Consider the following 18,369-nt stretch of genomic DNA (forward strand, 5'->3'; position numbering starts at 1 on the left):
GGAGGGCTCACACTCGGCTGGTCCGCCGGCGCCGCCGAGGGCTCCCAGGCCAGCCTGGGGGCGTGGACCGGGGCGTTAGCAGGGGCCGCGCCTCCCGCAGGCGCTCTGAGCCTTTGGAGACAGCCCCCCCCTTCCGCCCCCCCAGGGCCAACTCACCCTGGAAACTGTTAACACGAATTCACCCCACCCGCCTCCCAGCTCAGCTCCTGACACCTCACATCCAGCCCCTTCAGGGTGGTGGCCCAGGGTAGGGGAGCCCTCCATCAGGACCAACAGCCCCAACTGCCCTTCCTCCGTATGACCCACCTCACTCGGGCCCCCCAAGCCCTCTACACAGCAACCCCTACCCCAAGGTCCCGGCGATGCCCCGAAGCCTGGCTCAGATCCCACTCCTGAGAAAGGCGGGACCCAGGAAGCAGGACAGCTGACCCACCAGGCTCCCAGCCTTGTCCTGGCAGTGGGCGCTGGCCCTCCACTAGCGGGGAGCCTGGCTAGCGAGGGGAGGGCCTGACTGACCTCAGAGCAAAGGCACGGTGGGTGGCCCCGGCCGCCCCAACGTCCTTCTGCCCCCTCCTCTTCTTGGGGCACGAGGCCAACCGTTACTGCCTGAGGGGCTGCCCTCACCCAAACAGGCCTCTGTGCTTCTGATCGTCCTGAGCCAGCAGGGGAAAGGGAGCGGAGTCCCCAGGCCTTTGCACCCCAACCTGGAGGTCAGCACAAGTGTGAGCCCCTGGGTGGCCGTGTGGCGCCCGAGGAGCCGTTCCCTCCACAGCTGTCCGCCCAAGGAGAGGGAGCTCGGGATCTCCCCTCGGCTGGACCTGAGCAACAGTGGGCGGGTCCCCAGGGAGAGCTGGGACCCATCCTGAACCACCTCCAGGGTGCACGCCGCGGGCAACGGGTCCGCCAGGGCCAGCTCGAGCCAACAAGCCGCACAGACTCACTCGCCGCGTGGTGAGGGCCTGCGTGGGGACCGAGGCTAGGACGGGTCAGAGCCATGGCTATAGCCCCCGCAGGAGCTGCTGCTCGCAGTCCGGCCTAGAGGAAGGTGGGGCACACCGGTCCTGGTGGAGGAGTCCTCCAGGCACCCCTCAACTTCCCGATGTCTGCCAGGAATGCTGAGGCGCCGAGACAAGCCTGGTGGGGAAGGTGTGAGGAGTGTCCGCCCAGGGTCATCCGTCCCCTCTGCTGGCTCAGGCAGAGATGGTCGGTCACCTCCAGGGACAACAGAGGCCGGCTCTGGTGAACCCTGAGCTCATGACTGGGAGCCTCAGGTCTCTTGGGTGTCCAACTGGTGAGCTCCCAACGCCCGGGTCCTGAGGGGGGCGCCGCGCTGCAGAAGATCCCCTTGTGCCCTGCCCCGTGGAACCCCAGTTGTGCCCTGCACCCAACACCGGGTCAGGAAAGGTAGCCAGGAAGACTCCTCCTGAGCTGCCAGACCCCCCTTCGCAGGCTGGGTACCTGTGCTCCCATCAACTGCATCCTGACAGTTTGATCCTTCGAGGCTCAAAAGTGCGTCACCGGAGTGCCATCGGCAATGCGCCGTCTCTGGCTGCCGTGTGGACACTGCCAGCTGCACCAGCCTCCGGCACGGTCCTCCTAAAGGCAGGCCAACAGCAGAGGGCCTCTGAAGCAGGATGGGGGAGCCACGTGGCAATGGGCCTCAGACAGGTCCAACCATGCCTGAACCATGAGCTCTGCTCCCATCCCCAGGGACCTTGAGAACAAGCAGGAAGCAGGAGCCACTTCCTCGGCCCACTGGTCCAGCAGTCTCGGCCAAGTCATGCTCTGCGGGAGGTCGCTGCCCCCTTAGACTTGGGTCCAGTGTCAGGGAACCAGCTCTCTGCTTTCAGTGCCCCCTCCCCCACATCCCACGGGTCCTCCCAGGGCCCAGCGCCCCCAGTGAGCATGGGGGCTGCCGGGAACCACCAAAGGGACCCTGCTCTCCAGCGTCCACGCCTCCCTGCCACAGACATCAACTGCCTGCGCAGGGGAGGCTCAGGCCAGCTGCCACACAGCCACAGCCCAGATGCCGGTGCCATCCCTACAGCGGGCTGCCTGAAGTCATGCCCTTGGCACCGGGAGGGCCGCTCCAGCCTCACCCCAGACCTGTCGGCTGCCTGGGAAGCTTCTTGGGGGAGAAATAAATGTCGGGTATGCCCTTCTCTGGGACCACAGGGCACACCTCCGGGACTGTTTCACCGGCGTCCATACAGGACCAGTTTTTTGGGGGGCTTCTCCCCCTGGATCCAGAGACTTCACAGCACGGCTTACACTCAGGGGTTCAGCCGGGCCAGCTGGGGAAGCACACGTCCAATGGGTGGCCTAAGGGGGTCCAACTGCCCTCCACCGGGGACCCCACACAAGAACGAGGGGCCAGCGATTCCTCCGAGAGGGAGCAACACATGTAGCCCCACAGGACAAGTTCATCTTTGTTTCTTAATTTTTATTTATTTTAAGCAATCTCTACACCCAACGTGGGACTCAAACTCACAACCCCAAGATTAAGAGTCGCACGTTCTTCCAACTGAGCCAGCCAGGTGCCCAAGTGCATCTTTTATCTCGGGTCACTTCAGACAGCACACCGCCTTGGACCCTTGGTGAAGGCTCTGCACTGCACGGATCTACCTCTACTGCTGACAAAGGGTTTTTGATAGTTGAGATTTCGCATACAGCAAAGAAATAACCCGCGTCGAGCAAAATGTTTGCTAGGCCATCTACCTCCTCAAAAACCTCAGGAAACACTAAGTGTTGGATCAGATGCCCACCTCCACAGACGCACCCTTGAGCCAGGTGTGGACAGAAGGCGAGGCCCAGCATCCAGCACAGCAGAGCCTCGCCACTGCCCGGCGCCGCCCACGCAGGGACCCAGGCCCAGCAGCATTGCCACCAGGGCCCGCGGTTATTCCTGGGGCACCACCGAGCTGCAGATGCGGCAGCTCCAGCCCCCCCACCCCTCACAGGCCCAACCGCTGGCCTGCCCACGGGCTAGCGGCTAGCCGGGCACCGGGCCGAGACGGACTTGCATTTCCGCCAACAGAGACTCAAACGGCACAAAATTTAGGAACAAAGATATAATGAAAGATTTTTTTTCACACGAGTGGGTTAAATACACACGAGTGGTAAATTATAGGGCAATTTTAAATAAACTGATCAAAACCCAAAGTCGAAGATGTACAAGCGCGTGGCTGCACCTGAAGCCCCCTCTGGCCTCTGGAGTGAAATCACAGCACCTCAGCCCATGACTCACAGACACGGTGCTTCCAAATAACGTGCAAGGGAAACGATCAAGCAGGCGCTTAACGGAAGACATCAGCGACCCGGGGAGCCTGCTGAACCCCACCAGCCCCGCCCGCAACTCAGGCCAGTCCTCCCGGGGCAGCCTTCACCTCCTCTTGATGCCCAGTTGCGTGTGGTCTTCTAGGGGGAAGAGCCCACACCGGACAGGGAGCAGCCGGGAAAAGGAACACAGGAGCCTATCTTCAGGGTACACCCAAGTTCTGGGCCAAGTGTGAGGGGAGCCTGTCAGGTGCAGAACTCCATGGGGCTGCTGGGGTCAGAGGAAATGTCCCGTGGGTACCGAAGGTCACCCCTGCAGTAGCCAGGAACCTGGAGGTGGCAGTGGGGAGCCCAGCCTGGCATAGGTGTGGAGGAAAGGCGGGGCGGGGGGGAGGGTAAAGTGAAAGCAGCCTTCGGGACCGCAGAGGATAGGGTGGCTCTTTGAACAAAGGACGCCACCTTGTGGTCAGACATCAAGCGGATGTGGAATTTCAACTGCAGCAAAACAAGAACCCACTTTCCTAGGAAGGATTGCTTCTTTCCAAGAGAATGCAAACACGTTTCAAATGCTGAGGCCAAACCCCCACGTCTCCTGGACCCCCGTCCATGGCCGTCCTTGGCTGGCCCCTGGGCCCCCTGGCCAGGCACAGCTGTGGGAACTGCTCCTGCCTGGTGAGCCAGGGCTCCACTGGACCAAGAATTGCACGCAGAGTATTTGCTAATCGAGTTTTGTATTTTTAAGTGACCAAATCTAGTAAAATGAAAAACAGGTTTACTAAAACAGGTCCGAAAGACGATACAGGAGATTAAGCTATAAAACCAAAGCATGAGGTCCCTCCTCGACACCCAAGCTCCATGGTTCCCAACAGACCCCAGGGCGAGGACAGGGAGCTGAGAATCTTGCACCTCCTCTAAATCCAAATTACACGCTTTGGTTTTTGTTTTCCTTTTAAAGGTTTTTAAAAAGCTAACCCCAGAAGTCAGGCAGGTCCACCCTGCGCCTGGCGGCACGTCCAGCCAGCCCATGGCGAGCTCGGGCGCGGTGCCCTCGGTTCGACCACCTCTGCCGGCTGTGGCGCGGGGCTCACTCCTGCGCTATGCTTCTCAGCACGTACTTGACCGTGTAGGCGAAGGCTGCAAACCCAACTATAACAAACAAGTTCGCCAGGGCGCCGCCCAGGAGTCCGTGGTGCCGGTTGGCCTGCTGGAGGCCCGCGAGGTGCGGCCCGGCCCCCGGAGCGTGCCCGTTGAGGAGCTGAAGCCCATTCTGACCGTGGTGTGTTTCCCCGTCTGGAACCACGTCTGGTAAGGGGAGAGCCTGGGGTCGGCTACTGAGTTCGTCTTGAGCTTTCTGTTTTTGTTTTATTTCCTAAGATAAAAACAGAAAGGAACAAGGCTTGGTCGAAATAAACTGCTTCCTTTAGGACAAGGGAGGGTCCTAAGATCCACCACAAAGATCCTGCCTGGGAGGCCGGCGGTCACCGGCCCGACACTCACCCTCGGAAGCGGGAGGCGCTCTTAACTCTGTTTAACAGATGAGGGGACCCAGGGACTCGTCAAAAACACCAAGCCTGCGCCGCTCAGGGCCTAGACTGAGCAGGTCCAAGCGACACAGAATCACTGTGGCCTCGACCTGGGTGCGGCCTACCCTGCTCCAGAGCGAAGATGAGGGTACATGCCAGCCCCTCTGGGCAGGCCCTTCCCCACAGCCCAGCAGCCCACCCGAGGAGCCCTGCGCCCTGAGGAGGGGGGCAGGGCTGCACCTGCCAGTCAGCACCTACAGGTGCGTGTGAGAACAGGCGCCCTGTGTGCTGTGTGTGTGCAGCAAAGGGACACACAGCAGCACAGTTCTCTCTCCGGAAGAATCAAATCTGGAAGTGCTCCTGGCGAGGGCATCGCAACACGGACCGCCAGCATCTGTGCCTTACCTCCACGACTTCAGGGAATAATTCACAGAAGACTTTGTCTTTTAAATTAAACACTAAACTTTGTGCCGCCAGCTGTCTTTTCTAGGAAGAAACAGAAGGGAAATATCAGCCTGAAGATTAATTTCAACTCTTTCAAATTCTACACACATTTTATCCTCAAAAGCTGTTGTCTTCGTGTTGCTGAAAGCACTCGATAAACTTGCCGTTCACCACAAACTAATTCAGCCTCATCAAGGCTTATTCGTCTTTCCCTATCATCAATTAACGACAGGAAACTTAGTTCCCACTTAGACGATGAGAAAATAAAGACCAGTCGACAAGGACCAGACACCGTGCTGTCCCTGGAGGGAAGCCCGGCCTGCTCTTCCCACTGCCGAGGACATGCGCGGGAGCCCCCCAACATGCGAGCCGTGCTCTCCACCCCTCACCGTGAAGTCCGACGTCTCTATACTGCCCAGGGTGGGGCCCTTCTCCACCATGAAGCTAAGGAGCCCAGTCAGGATGGTGGAGACGGACCAGGCCGGGTTCCACGTGTCTGGGTGGAAATCCGTGATGGAAAGACACAGCCTGCAAGACAGGGACCCGCTCAACAGGGCACACACACTCGTCATGACCACATTCACACTTGAGAAGCACGGCAGAAATGCCTTACCTTGTATTGCACTTGAATCTTCCATTGGGTGTTATCATATAAATACTAGGAGGTTTAAAAGGAAATTCTCTGGGAAAAACTAGTTTTCCATGGTAATAGCCACCTACAGCAAAACAGAGAAAGAGCCTTGTCACGGTCTACAGCGCACCCCCTGTGGGGGCAGCCCCAGGCACCAAGCTCCGCTCCAGCCCTCAGGCTGGTGCCACGACCCTCAGTCTCCCACTCTGCCCCCACCCTGCCAGCGCCACCCCCCTCATCCCGGGCCCAGCGGCTGACCACCCCCGGAACACGAGCATCTTGCTGGCAGTCTCACTGGGGGGGCTCATGACCACAAATCAAGAGTGGTCCTTGCCCCACAGGCACAACCCTGCTCACCCTTCCCGGGCCCCCCGTCACTGAGAACAGAGCCTCAGAGGAAAAGCCGTACCCAGCTCCTCACTGGGTCCTCTCGCCCACCCCTGAGCAGGTCGGCTGAGGTCACCCCTAATTCCAGACCCCTCTCCCGCACTCCTGGTCTCTCCTTCTCCACCGAATGACACCCTGCAGCAACCAACTGCCATCATGTGATTCTCCCATCTCAGAAAAACAAAAACCAGGGGCGCCTGGGTGGCTCAGCCGGTTAAGCATCTGACTCCGGCCCCAGGTCACGATATCACAGTTCGTGGGCCTGAGCCCTGCATCGGGCTCTGTGCTGACAATGTGGAGCCTGCATGGGGTGCTCCGTCTCCCCCTGTCCCTGCCTCTCCCCAACTCGTGCTGGGTCTTTGTCTCTCACAAATGAATGTTTAAAAAAAAAAACAACAACACACCTGACCCCACCTCACTCCCCCTCCTGCCAGCCACTCACCCTCCTTTATGTAAAACCCCTTGAGAGCTACATCCAGGTCCACCCTGCCGAGGCTCCTGCCCCCACCGCGGTCCCCCAAATCCGACACGGAGATCAGCAGAGCCCGCCCCGTACCTCACAACCACGTCCCCTGCCTCCTTGGGCGCCACCCCACCTTGGCTCCCCACTCCCGTCCCACTGCCCCGAGCGCTGGCCGCTGGCTCCTCTGGTGCCCTCCCTGACCCCTCACACTTCTGGCTCCTCAGGCTCACGTGACACGGGGAGATCTCCAACTGGCACCTGCACCTGGCCGTCTGGGGCTCCTCCCCCCATGCTGACCCACGGGCCGACCATCCGGGCGACACTGCCCGGACAGGTCCAAGACACAATACCCATTTCCCTCGAACAGGAACTCCACCCTCTTAGCCGCTCACGCCAAAATCTGGGAGGCCCGGCTGCCTCCCTGCCCCCACCCACCGCCATCACCTCACACCTCCGCCACCAGCAAGCCCTGCTGGCCACGCCTCCAAACCGATCCAAACTGCTCACCTGGGATGACCTCGCGGGCCTCAAGGCTCTCGCCCCTGCCCACTCGGCTCACGGTCCCACGGGCTACCTCACCTCACACCCTTCTCTCGGGGCTGCACCTGGGAGCCTACTGGAAACGCAAAGCCCCGGGCCCACTGCAGGCAGGCGACACGGGACGTGACTCGACCGGACACCCAGTGATGCGTGTGCACGTGCGTGCTTGCGCAGCGAGGCTTCAGGAGTGCCGCCCTGTCCTCCCCCCGGGCCCCCTGCCGTCCCCAGCACCCTGGGTGGGGCCCCACCTCAAGGACCGGGACGCACCGCACACGTCTGCTCTCACGCCCCTCGGGTCGGGCCTCCCCACGTCTCGTACGGCCGCCTCACGTGAGTGCCGTCTCCCACTCCAAGCTCTGCCGGGACCGGAGGGTGCCGTGAGCGAGTGTCCCCCGTGAGGCCGACTCAACAGCCAGACGGGCCCCCGAGCGAGAAACTAGCACTATGAACGACACTCGAGGCACAGTCAGCCGAAGTCGCTGAGAAAAGCCCAACTGGAAAATAAGCGAGAGATACCAACAGGTGCTTTTCTCAGGAGGAAGCAGGCTCGGCCGACGCGCGCTGGGAGCCGGCCGCTCGGGCAACGGCTCCGTCCGCAGCGCGGCGCAGGGCAGGTGGGCAGGAGGATGCGGCCTCGCGGCGAGCCCGTGAACGTCAACACCCGCGCTGACCCGCCAGCCCCGCCTCCTGCGCCCACCCGAGAGACGCCAGGTGAAAGCCGGCCAACGCCTGCTACCCTCCGAGGGAAGGGCTCGCTCGGCAGGAGCCGCGCGGAGAGGCAGCCGCACAGGGAGCAGACGGCTGCCGCGCAAACCGGGGAAGCGACCGCAAGGCGGGCGGCGCGCGCGGACCGCAGACGCACCAACCCCCACGGCCAGACGTGCAACGTCAAGCGTACGAGATGAACTCCGGGAGGGTCTGTGGGGGAGGCTCATCCTGAGAGGTAAGGAGGCAAAGCGGGGGACGTGGGAGGGCGGAGCCTCAGCCAGAGGGCAAGCCCTGGGGGATGCAGAGAAGAAGCGCACGCACCCCCACGCCAGCAGCTCCCACATCCTTCATTCCAAGCGTCCACAGGCAGACGAGCGACGAGCACAGCCCTGACGGCGCCCTGGGGGCGGAAACCCCAGAGAGCACGGTGGCCCCGGAGAGAGGCCAGGGAGGACGGCGCCCCGGGAAGGGACGATGTTGCACCACGCACCTCCTCCACTGAACTGCTTCTGCAACTCCGTTGCAACAACAACAAAAGATCCGCGGGCCACCGCGGTGCCAAGCAGCTCCTGGGTTCTCTGTTCCACTGACCCGCATTTCCCTCCACACTCGGCTCACCGAAGCTCAGGCCGACTGACTCCTCCCACTCTGTTCTTGTTTCAACTGCTCTGGGTCCTCTGCCTTTCCGGGTACGTTTTACAATAAAAACCTCAGAAAAAATTTGTGTACGTCTACAAAAAACTGTGCCAGGACTTTGACAGGATTGGGTAAAATCCACAGATCGATTCAGGGAGAATCCTCAGCAATGCCTGTACCGCGGGAAGCCACTTCTGAACCGTCAGGATCGGTGTGCCTGGAATCTGCCAGGAGTAGCGTGGGCGCAGAGCCCAGAGCAAGGACAGGCCGAACGGACATGGCCAGGGTGCAGAGCCACGAGAGACTGAGAAGGAGGGGTCGGAACATCCAGAAGCCAGAGAAGGAGCAAGTGTGGAGGAAGGAGCCCACACCATCAAAGTCCACAGAACCCCAGACACCGAGGCCGGAGAGCCATCCCTCGGATTGACAATTCAGGGGGCCCCTCATCGACCCTGAGGAGAATGGTCAGCAGAAGGCAGGGCTACAGAGTGCAGAGTGCGGCCCTGAGCGCAAGAGAGGATGGGCAGCAGGGGAAGAGGCAGGAGCAGGTGCTGAGGGGCAAGAGGGAGGCAGGCAGTGGAGGGAGAGAAGGCTAAGGAGGGGGAGAGAAAGAAGAAAGAAGGGGAAGGAGGAACAGCAGGAAAAGCTGGTCTCTGAGGAGACAGCCTGAAGGCCATGACCAGCAGGGAGATACACAGGGCAGGACCACACATAAAGAAGCCCCGGTGACAGGGTTGGGTCTGGGGGTTGGGGGGGGGGGGGTGGTCTCCTGCGGTCCCAAGCCCTGCAGCCTCCACTCAGGGCCTGCCCTTTCCTCCCCCTGCCACCTCCACCCCTGTCCAGGTTCACTTCCAGCAGCAACAGGCCTGGTTACAAAATTACTAAATGTTCACAATTTATTGGAAAAATATTAAAACTATTAAAAAAAAAAAAAACCTTAAAATCCCACTTGTGAGAAAAAAAAATTCTCATTCCTAGTTTGTTAGAAACACACGTGTATTTAACAAGTATTTTTTTTTTAATGTTTATTCTTTTTGAGAGAAGGAAAGATGGAGTGCAAGCAGGGGAAGGGCAGAGAGAGAGGGAGACACAGAATCCGAAGCAGCTCCAGGCTCTGAGTTGTCAGCACAGAGCCCGACGCGGGGCTCGAACTCACAAACCGCGAGATCATGACCTGAGCCAAAGTCGGACACTCAACCAACTGACCCACCCAGGCGCCCCTCTTTTTTTTTTTTTTTTTTTTTTTTTATTTTTTAATGTTTATTTATTTTGAGAGAGAGACAGAGAGCAAGCAGGGGAAGGGCAGAGAGAGAGGGAGACACAGAATCCGAAGCAGCTCCAGGCTCTGAGTTGTCAGCACAGAGCCCGACATGGGGCTCAAACTCACGAACCGTGAGATCATGACCTGAGCCGAAGTTGGACACTTAACCGACTGAGCCACCCAGGCGCCTCCTTACCAGGCATTTTAATTATGACCTGTCCAGGCTGCCCTGAAGCCCAACTGCTGCTGCTTTTCTAGGAACCCCACCACAAGCCCATCAAGCCCACACCCCGCTGCTGGACACTCGGGCGGCCCCCAGTGTGACACTATTAACACACCCACCCTACAGAAAGGCTTCTGCACCTGTTTTCCCCAGGACACGTCTTCCCAGAACAGAGACTCCTGTGTCAAAGGAGAGTCCTCATAAGGCTGGTGACACCTTCAAGAGAGCCAGGCCAGTTCCACTCTTAACCACCCACCCACACCCACAGCTTTCCCCTCATGGTCCAGAGCAGTGGGTCTCGAATGTGCTTCTCCAGCAGCCGGACTCTTTTCCAGTGAAATCTTACGCAAAACCCCCATGTGGAGGCAGATGCCACTCAAAGTGAGGACCCAGTGGCTGGAGAGCTGAAGGTACAGCCCGGCCACAGCTCTGCCCTGGGCTTGCCCCACCACGGCTCATCCCTCGACCTGGCCTAAACCCTGAGGCTGGTGCCAGGCTCCCTGTAGGCCCCCGACCCTCTGACTGAAAAATCCCAGGTCTACTTTGTAAATGACACCAGAGGACACTGGGCAGCATCACCAGGTCAGCCCCGGCAGAACAAGGAGAGCAGGGGTGCCCGGCTGTGCCAGGGCAGACCCTGCACCCTCCCCGTGAGCCTCGGGGCCCCATCCACACGAAGGGGCTACCACGTGGCTCAGAGGGCTCGGCAGAGCGAGCGCTCGACAACCACGGCTTTCTTTCCCGACAACATTCGTGCGGGTCTGAACACAGCAGGAGAAAATGGCTGCACTGCACGGCTTACCAGGTCTGTCTTCCGGCTCTGGCCCCACTCACGGCAGAGGCTGGGTAACCTCTGAGACTCACAGAAAGCCCCTGAAGACTAAACCGCTTTAGGATCTGAAGCAACGAGGACGGACTCCAAGCAAGTGCAATGTTACTAACGGACATGCAGACTAGAGCGTGAGTCACAGACACGAAGTGCTTGGCAGGAGAGATCTGTTCAGAAGACAAAAAGGTCTCTTGTTCCCCTCGCTCAGATTGAAGACTGACTTACCTTCATAAGGAGTCATCTCTGGGCCTCGGACCACATAGTGCCTGAGGGAGAGAAGAAAATGAGCTGGCTTTAGGGACGGCAAACACTCCGAGTTCCGAGTCCCTCCGCGGCCGGGGCGTGGGGTCCAGCCGAAACCAGACGTGCGAACATCCCAGGTGAACTTGTGCTGTGGTCTACGCACTCCTAACGGGGTCTTAGGAACTGTATCTTTCACGTCCTCCGCAAAGTACTAACTAACTTAACTCCGCAAAGAAACTGACACTCTCTAACCATGAAAGTCCATTAACAAATTTTCAAATGCTAATTTCACACACATTCTTGAGATGTACTTAGAAACTTGCACTTCTCAGTGTGCCCAAATATCACGAAGTAGGCCAAGCGGGGAACGGCTGGTGACATGAGGTGGCTCTGTGTCCCCCAGTGTTGATGTTCTAGAAGAAGCAGACGTGTGACCTCAGAGCAGCTGGCCTCACGCAGGAGAACAGGGATAGCCTGTAACTGTCACTGAAGTCCTCACACAGAGCCCAAGCCCAGGTGGACCCACGTGCTTCAGACCACGAGCGGCGGCACTCACAGATTCCACTCTCCCATGCAAATAAGGAGCTTCAGCCGCACGTCAAGAGGTGCGTGGACTTTGGCATTTTCAAATATAAGAGAAAAGCACAAAAGGGAACGTAGAGCCAATCAGACACAGCTGTTAGCACGTCACTAAGCATCCCTTCGGAAACCCCTCTTCCCACAAATGCCACTTGAACGTCGTGGATGAAACACATGCCAGCTGATATGTTTTACTCCACAGACACTGCCATCCTGTGTTGGTGGACCAGGAACAAGCCTCAGAGCTTAAGCACGTGACACACCCAGGAACGTGGCCTTAATTTGTCACTGCTCCCAATTCCGGGGTCCAGTTTGGGAACACTGGGTAGGGGCAGCGAGCAAGAGCAGAGAGCCCAGCAGCCTGAGTGGCCAAGCGGCACGGCACTCGGGGGACACCCCAGCAGGTGATAGAGCCCAGCCAGCAGGCCGGACACGACTGTCCCCAGCCAGTCTGGGAACTGGATTCCAGAGTGGGGAGAGGGGCTCACCACCCTGATGCAACATAAACTGTTTATGCCAACGATACAACATGGATCATGCTAGAAGGAAGCCAGCCTCCCTGCTGGGGGTCTGGAACACTGGGAGGTGCCGGGCAGAGGCACGTGACCTGCTCCAACTGGCAATCTTGCGTCCTGGGTCTCTGATAGGCTTCCCTGGGGGACAGCACCTCATGTGTGTGGTCACAGCAGGGCTGGGGGGGCTCGTGTCGGTCTCCTATGGACTCCGACTCCAGCGCACTGTCTGTCCCTTTGCTAATTTTGCTGGTTTTCCATGGAAACAAATCTCAGCGATCGATCCTCCTTGTGAATGACTGAACCTGGAGATCTGAACTCACAGGCAGAGAGAGGCTCCCCAAACAACGAGGACGACCCTGCGACTGCTGTGGGAGCTGTCCCTCCATCTGCCAATTCAGGGGGCCGGGGAAGCTCTGTTGTAACCCCAAAGCCTCAGTCCCGCGCGGCCCTTTTCACCCTGAAAACCCTCCCTCACCTGCCAGAGCAGCCCCTCCTCCCCAAGCTGAGGAAGGTAGATCCAGAACCCGTGAACACCTGTCCAAACACCTGTCCAATCCAAAAAACAGCTTTTAACTCAGTTAAATTCCTTTTCTCTGGACAAAATACCTTTCACACAGAAAATGCTTACTATCTCAACCCTACACTTTACTTCCCACAGAACCGATAAATCTGGTAAGGGCAGCATTTCCGTGGAAGCACGTAACCTCCTAAGGCCACACCTGAGCACAGCCTGAAAGTCACTACGTAGCAAGTGTGCATGAGGCTCAGAGCCTGTTACGTCGGCCAGGGCTACCAAGCACTTGCCCCAGCCAGCGCCAGGAACCCAAGCATCAGGGCCCCTGACCCTCTGTCACAAACTCTCTAAGACAGGACAGGCCACTCTACAGCACCAAGACGCAAAGAGCAAAAGGAGAGTCTAGAAATGCAACTTCTCCACCAACAGCCGTGAGACCTATGACGTGCCCCGAAGCCTCCCCTATGGATCCCACAGACCCACCTGAGAGGCGCTCCCCAGCGTGCTCTCTCCAGACCCAGGGGACAGAGGTCAAGGAAGACCCCATGGTGGCCCCAGCCGCCGCCCATCAGGAAGACAACCAGGCCTCATCCGTAGGCCTGAGCCTGCCCGCGTCTGAAAGCGGTACAGACAGATGCACCCTTCCCAATGCCACGACAGGACAGGAGCACCAGGGCATCCCCATCAAGCGAGCAGAGAACCCAGGTGACAGTCGGCGTGGGGTGAATGGTCACGTGGAGCCTTACCATTCAAGGATATTGGAAGGGAGGGGCTCAGCACAGATGTAAGGCACCGGGTCCTTCTTAATGCGAAGATAGTCCTGTTTCAGCCTCTGGGTCGCTGTCGTCGGAGCTCTTTTATTGCTGCTGCTGCTCATCTAGGGAAAGCAAACGTCTGTTTCCAAAGAACGACAGACACGCCCTGCCTCCTCAGCCACAGACAGCTACAACAGTCCCACGAGGTTAAGCCCAGCCACCCAGAAGCCAGGCCTGCGGGCTGTCCTGACTTGCCGCCCACCCCCACACCAGCAGGACTCGACGAGTCTCCTTGGGGGTCTGCCCCCCACAACCTTCGTTTATGTGACACCAGGTCAAAGATAAAAAACGAAACAAAACCAAAGCCCCGCTTCTGTCCTCAAAGAACCTACCCGGGAGAAAGACCTCGAATTTAAAGGGTCCTAAGGACCGGTGTGCTGAGGCCAGCATGGCCTGGTGCTCCTGCGCTCTGTGCTAATGAAACGTTTACACCACAGAAATCAGAAGGCACCCCAAACCAGCCCCCAACAAAAGCCTGTTGTTAAACATTTTCCAACATATCTACTACCGCTCAAAAGTTAATGGGAGGACGGGGGACCTGGGTGGCTCAGTCGGTTAAGCATCTGACCCTTGATTCGTCTCAGGTCATGATCCCATAGTGTGAGCCCCACTTAGGATTCTCTCTCTCTGTGTGCCCCTCCCCCACCTGCATGAGTGCTGTCTCACAAAATTACTTTAAAAAAAAGTAACTAAAAAACAAAATGGATCGGAGGAACAGGGGAGACTGGAGAAAGATGGGGGGCCCTGAAAGTCTGACATTCACACTGGGAAGAGGCAAAAGGAGCACCCTCCTGATCAGAGCTAAGGACACGGGTAGAGGCTTCAGACAGCATCACGGGTCCAGGGAAGGGCACTGGGCCACTGTGTAAGGAGCCACAGCACAGTCAATGGTGGCTGACAAGGCTGACCAGGGAGGCAAGGCCACGCAGCCAATACCACTGCACAAAGTTTTTAGGTCCAAGTCTTAAGAGAGACCAGCTTTTCTGTTGGATCACTTGGGACAGGTTAGCAGAGCTTGAAGGGGACAGCATGAGACAGATGAGATGGCACGGGCGGGACCGGACAGCACTGAAGGCTGAGGACCAGGAGTGAGGTCGCAGCCATCATTCAAGAGAAGAAACGGCCTGGCTCAGGGGGCGGGGGGGGGGGGGGGGGGGGGGGTGGAGCCCGGGACACCTCAGTGATGCTCGGAGGCAGAGGGGAGTGATGGTGAGAGAGAAGACAGAGCTCCCCACCCTCACAGGCATCGGAGCAGCTCAGCCTGATGTGCTCTGCATGCAGAAGTTTCCCCTAAGACAGCAAGGCAAAAAAGTTCTGCTGCTAAAAATAAAGTGTGAAAGCTGCCAGTCTAAAATATGATAGAGACAGAGGACACATGGGGGTATGCGGGAATGGGAAGGGACAGCAGCTTCCAGGCTAGAGTGGTGGCAGATCGAAGCCATGCCTGTCCTGCTCTCCTCCACGCCACTGACGCTGCCACTCAGCCATCTCAGGCCATCTTGCCAGCACACTGGACATCAGCGGCCAGGATCTCGACCCTGACCTCCAGCCTGCACAAACCTGAAGTCGCTCTCCGCCCCCCATCGTTTCCACCTCAGGGCCTCTGCTTGCTCATTTCCCTGGCAACAGCCACAGCTCCTTCCGATCCGTCAGGTCAGAGGTCTCTGGACTCCTGCCCCTTTGCTGGCTCGATTCCCCTCAGAGCACTAAACCCACTGCACTACAGCGGGGGCGTGGTGTGCTTCCCACACCCCAGGGCCTGCAGACGTCATTGCCCACCCTTTCCTCCTGTTCCCACTCCACTCGCCCTAATGCAGGGTCGTACTACCTCTCCCATCAAGCACCCCAGACTCGCCACTGGCCCCCCAGCTTCCATTCTCCCCTTGTCAGTCCACCCCGTACACTTACATCAGATTAACTTTCTCCACCCACAGTTCTGATCATAGCATTTCAAGGTCTCCCCACAGCCAAACAGACAAACTACAACACCTCCCCCTTCCTGCCAAGCCCCCGACAAAGAAGCCCAACGAGCCCTCCTAGTGTCTGACTCCCAACCCCCTCCTCACCCTAACCCTACGGCTGTCTCTCAGCCTGGTCTCTACTGGCAGAAAACCCACCTGTGCCCTTCCTGGCCTAGCTCAAAAGCTAAGTCCCTCAAGAGCCTCCCTCATTTCCCTAGTCAAATGCCCCCACAGGCCTCCCTGCGACCCAGCTCCACACCACACAGGTGCCCTCCAGGCGCCAGCAGGAGCAGGAGCAGGAGCAGGCTGCAGACAGCCTGGGAAGCGAGTGCTCTCCCGAGCAGCACTGCCCCCAAGCTCCTGGCCAAGCCAAAGGGGCCAGGTGGCTCACCTCACCGGAAGCAGAACCGCCACACTGGACTTGTTGGGTGTCTTTTACATGTTCACCCTATGGCTCAGCCGGTTGAGCATCCGCCTTCCACTCAGGTCAGGATCTCGCAGTTTGTGAGTTCGAGCCCCGTGTCGGGCTCTGTGCTGACGGCTCAGAGCCTGGAGCCTGTTTCAGATTCTGTGTCTCCCTCTCTCTGCCCCTTCCCCGCTCATGCTCTGTCTCTGTCTCTCAAAAATGAATAAACATTAAAAAAATTTTTTAAATGTTCACCCTAAAATTAACACTCTGTAATACGCAAAAAATTCCCTGGGCAATTCAAATACCACCGTGTTTGTGCGTAATTATGCGGCAAGGCTGGGTGCTTAATGAAGCTTACAGGACAGACACACAAAATAAATAGATCCTGCCTGGTCAGTCACAAACTTTTCGCTCATTCTTGCTCTCAAAGGTATCAACTTTTTTTTAAGTTTATTTATTGTTGAGAGAAAGAAAAAGCACAAGTGCAGGAGGGGCAGAGAGAGGTGGAGAGAGAGAGAGAGAGAGAGAGAAAGAATCCCCAGCAGGCCCCACACTGTCAGCGCAGAGCCCGATGCGGGGCTTGAACCCACAAACTGAAAGATCGTGACCTGAGCCAAAGTCGGGCGCTTAAGCACCCAGATGCCCCTCAAAAGCATGTTCTTTAAAGTCACATTTATGATTCAACTACTCAGTTCAGGACAAAGAAAAAGCTCCCTGAGGACCCCTCCTTCGCCCCACTCAGTGCCCTCAGGGGCCCCTCTGGTCTACGGCACCTGCACAGACCCGTGAAGCAGGTCTCAGGTTCCCTGCAAATCCCCACAGATGGGGAACATGAAAAGCGTTATGCTGAAAGCAAAAGGGCGCAGCATGAAAACAAATGTCAGGAGTAAAGTGTCAGCACACGGGAGGTAAGGGAGCGCTGCCTGAGCCAACGCCCGGCTGGCCGCGAGTCCCGCCAGCCTCACACGGACACACCTGTCATCTGCCCAGCAGCCAAACACCCTGGTCCTCTCTTCTCCGCACGTCTCTCCCACTCTGAGTAAGCGTAATTCAGGTGACAAAGTGGCATGAGACCTTGGCCTGACCGACCAGATGGGCACGTGACACTCCCAAGCCCGAGCCTTTCACGGAAGTCTCTCCTTTCTCCACCAGGATTGCTTCACAGGCTGGATAGGGGCCCAGGGCCGGTGGAGACAGTCCCACTACCACTCAGGCACCTGCCACGAGGCACCATGCCCGAAGTCTACACAGCAAGTGTTCCAATGATGCTCCTTTCTACTAAAGCCAGATTACACCAAGTCTCACTGACCTGGAACAAACACAGTACCCACCTGGCCCATCGCTGCGCTGTGTTCTCACGCACTTAGTAGCTCTACTCCCACTAGGCTTTACCCCTCTTTGGCTGTTCCATGCCTGGGCCCAGAAAGTGGCTGGGAACTGGACTTGAATTAAATACAGACCAGCTAGGTGGCATCCAGTGAAAAAGGAGCTACAAGTTCACATCTCTTGAAGCTGAGAGGGTGCAGGTAACCGGCAGAGGTGGAAAGTGGGCCGGCACAGACGAGGAACTGGCCCAGGGCCCAACGTGAGCGCTAGTCGGCAAGGCCCACGGTGGAGCCAGCCGACTGGAGCTTCCCAGTCTTACGGCCTGAATTTTCTCTCAGCTACTACCCCAAGAGGCATAACCCTAAGGACACTCATTCCTGCTGGAATTTACGGAACAGTTTGGGTACTGATTACGGGTGAAGCGGCGGGCTCGATGGCAGCCACCCCAACACCAATTCCCAGGATACATTTACAAACCAAGATCTATGCCGGCTAGTCCTGGAGGTGCCCGCAAGCGTGCCACTAACAGGAGGGCCTTCCGTGGGAGCCCCAGCCGTGAGGCCAACCAAATCCCCAAGCTGGCCGCAGGACCACCCCGGCCCGGAGCCCCGGGCGCCCCGCCGTAACCGACCTCAGGTTCCGCGCACGGAAGCTCCAGGCCCGGGCCCCCCGAGCGGCAGATCGAACGGCGACAAGCCTCGCGGCGGCCCCGTACCCTCCGCGCGGGCCGGTTCCAGCGGGGCGGACGCGCGGCCGAAGCCCCGGTTCAGGCCCGCGCCGCTGGCTCACCTCTCCCCGTCGCCGCGCGTGGGCCGCCGCCGCGCTCAGGCTCGCCGTGGTCGAGACCGGAGCAGGGAAGGAAGAGCGTGGCCCGCGCCGGAGAGCCTCACCGCGCCGGGAGCGAGCCCACCGCACCGCTGCAGCGCCTCCGCCACCGCCGCCGCCGCCGCCGCCGCCGCCGCCGCCTAAGCTTGCAAGATGGCCGTTCACGGGGCGGGCGGGGGAACGGTGCTCACCCCCACTTCCGATTCCGGTGCGCCGTGCCCCGGGGTGGCCGCTCTAGCCGGCCGGGCGGACGTCGCCTGC

General features: G+C 58.7%; 1 protein-coding gene across 4 annotated transcripts; it reads right to left on the reverse strand.

Moving 5' to 3' along the window:
- Positions 1-3,056: 3,056 nt before the first annotated feature.
- UBE2J2 (ubiquitin conjugating enzyme E2 J2) lies at positions 3,057-18,347 on the reverse strand. 4 transcript variants are annotated; one of them, XM_043573513.1, is made up of 7 exons: positions 17,915-18,277; positions 13,519-13,649; positions 11,147-11,187; positions 5,857-5,959; positions 5,633-5,771; positions 5,205-5,285; positions 3,057-4,645 (listed from the first exon to the last, which is right to left on the reverse strand). In XM_043573513.1, exons 2-7 carry the CDS (start codon positions 13,647-13,649, stop codon positions 4,361-4,363), a joined length of 780 nt encoding a protein of 259 aa, XP_043429448.1. In that variant the 5' UTR covers positions 17,915-18,277; the 3' UTR covers positions 3,057-4,360. The 4 variants fall into 4 exon arrangements, with proteins under 4 accessions (XP_043429448.1, XP_043429446.1, XP_043429447.1 ...); XM_043573511.1 differs by lacking the exon at positions 17,915-18,277 and adding an exon at positions 17,289-17,600; XM_043573512.1 differs by having other exon boundaries at positions 3,991-4,645; positions 18,073-18,347.
- Between the last annotated feature and the right edge of the window lie 22 nt (positions 18,348-18,369).

Source organism: Prionailurus bengalensis, chromosome C1, assembly GCF_016509475.1.
Source record: "Prionailurus bengalensis isolate Pbe53 chromosome C1, Fcat_Pben_1.1_paternal_pri, whole genome shotgun sequence".
Lineage (NCBI taxonomy): Eukaryota > Metazoa > Chordata > Mammalia > Carnivora > Felidae > Prionailurus > Prionailurus bengalensis.

What these genes read in the sequence shown, in the direction of transcription:
- UBE2J2 (XM_043573511.1), bottom strand. An exon ending in AGATTCAAGTGCAATACAAG is followed by an intron (nt 5,772 to 5,856) that starts GTAAGGCATTTC and finishes CCTGTCTTGCAG; the next exon opens with GCTGTGTCTTTCCATCACGG. An exon ending in TATTCCCTGAAGTCGTGGAG is followed by an intron (nt 4,646 to 5,204) that starts GTAAGGCACAGA and finishes TTTTTATCTTAG; the next exon opens with GAAATAAAACAAAAACAGAA.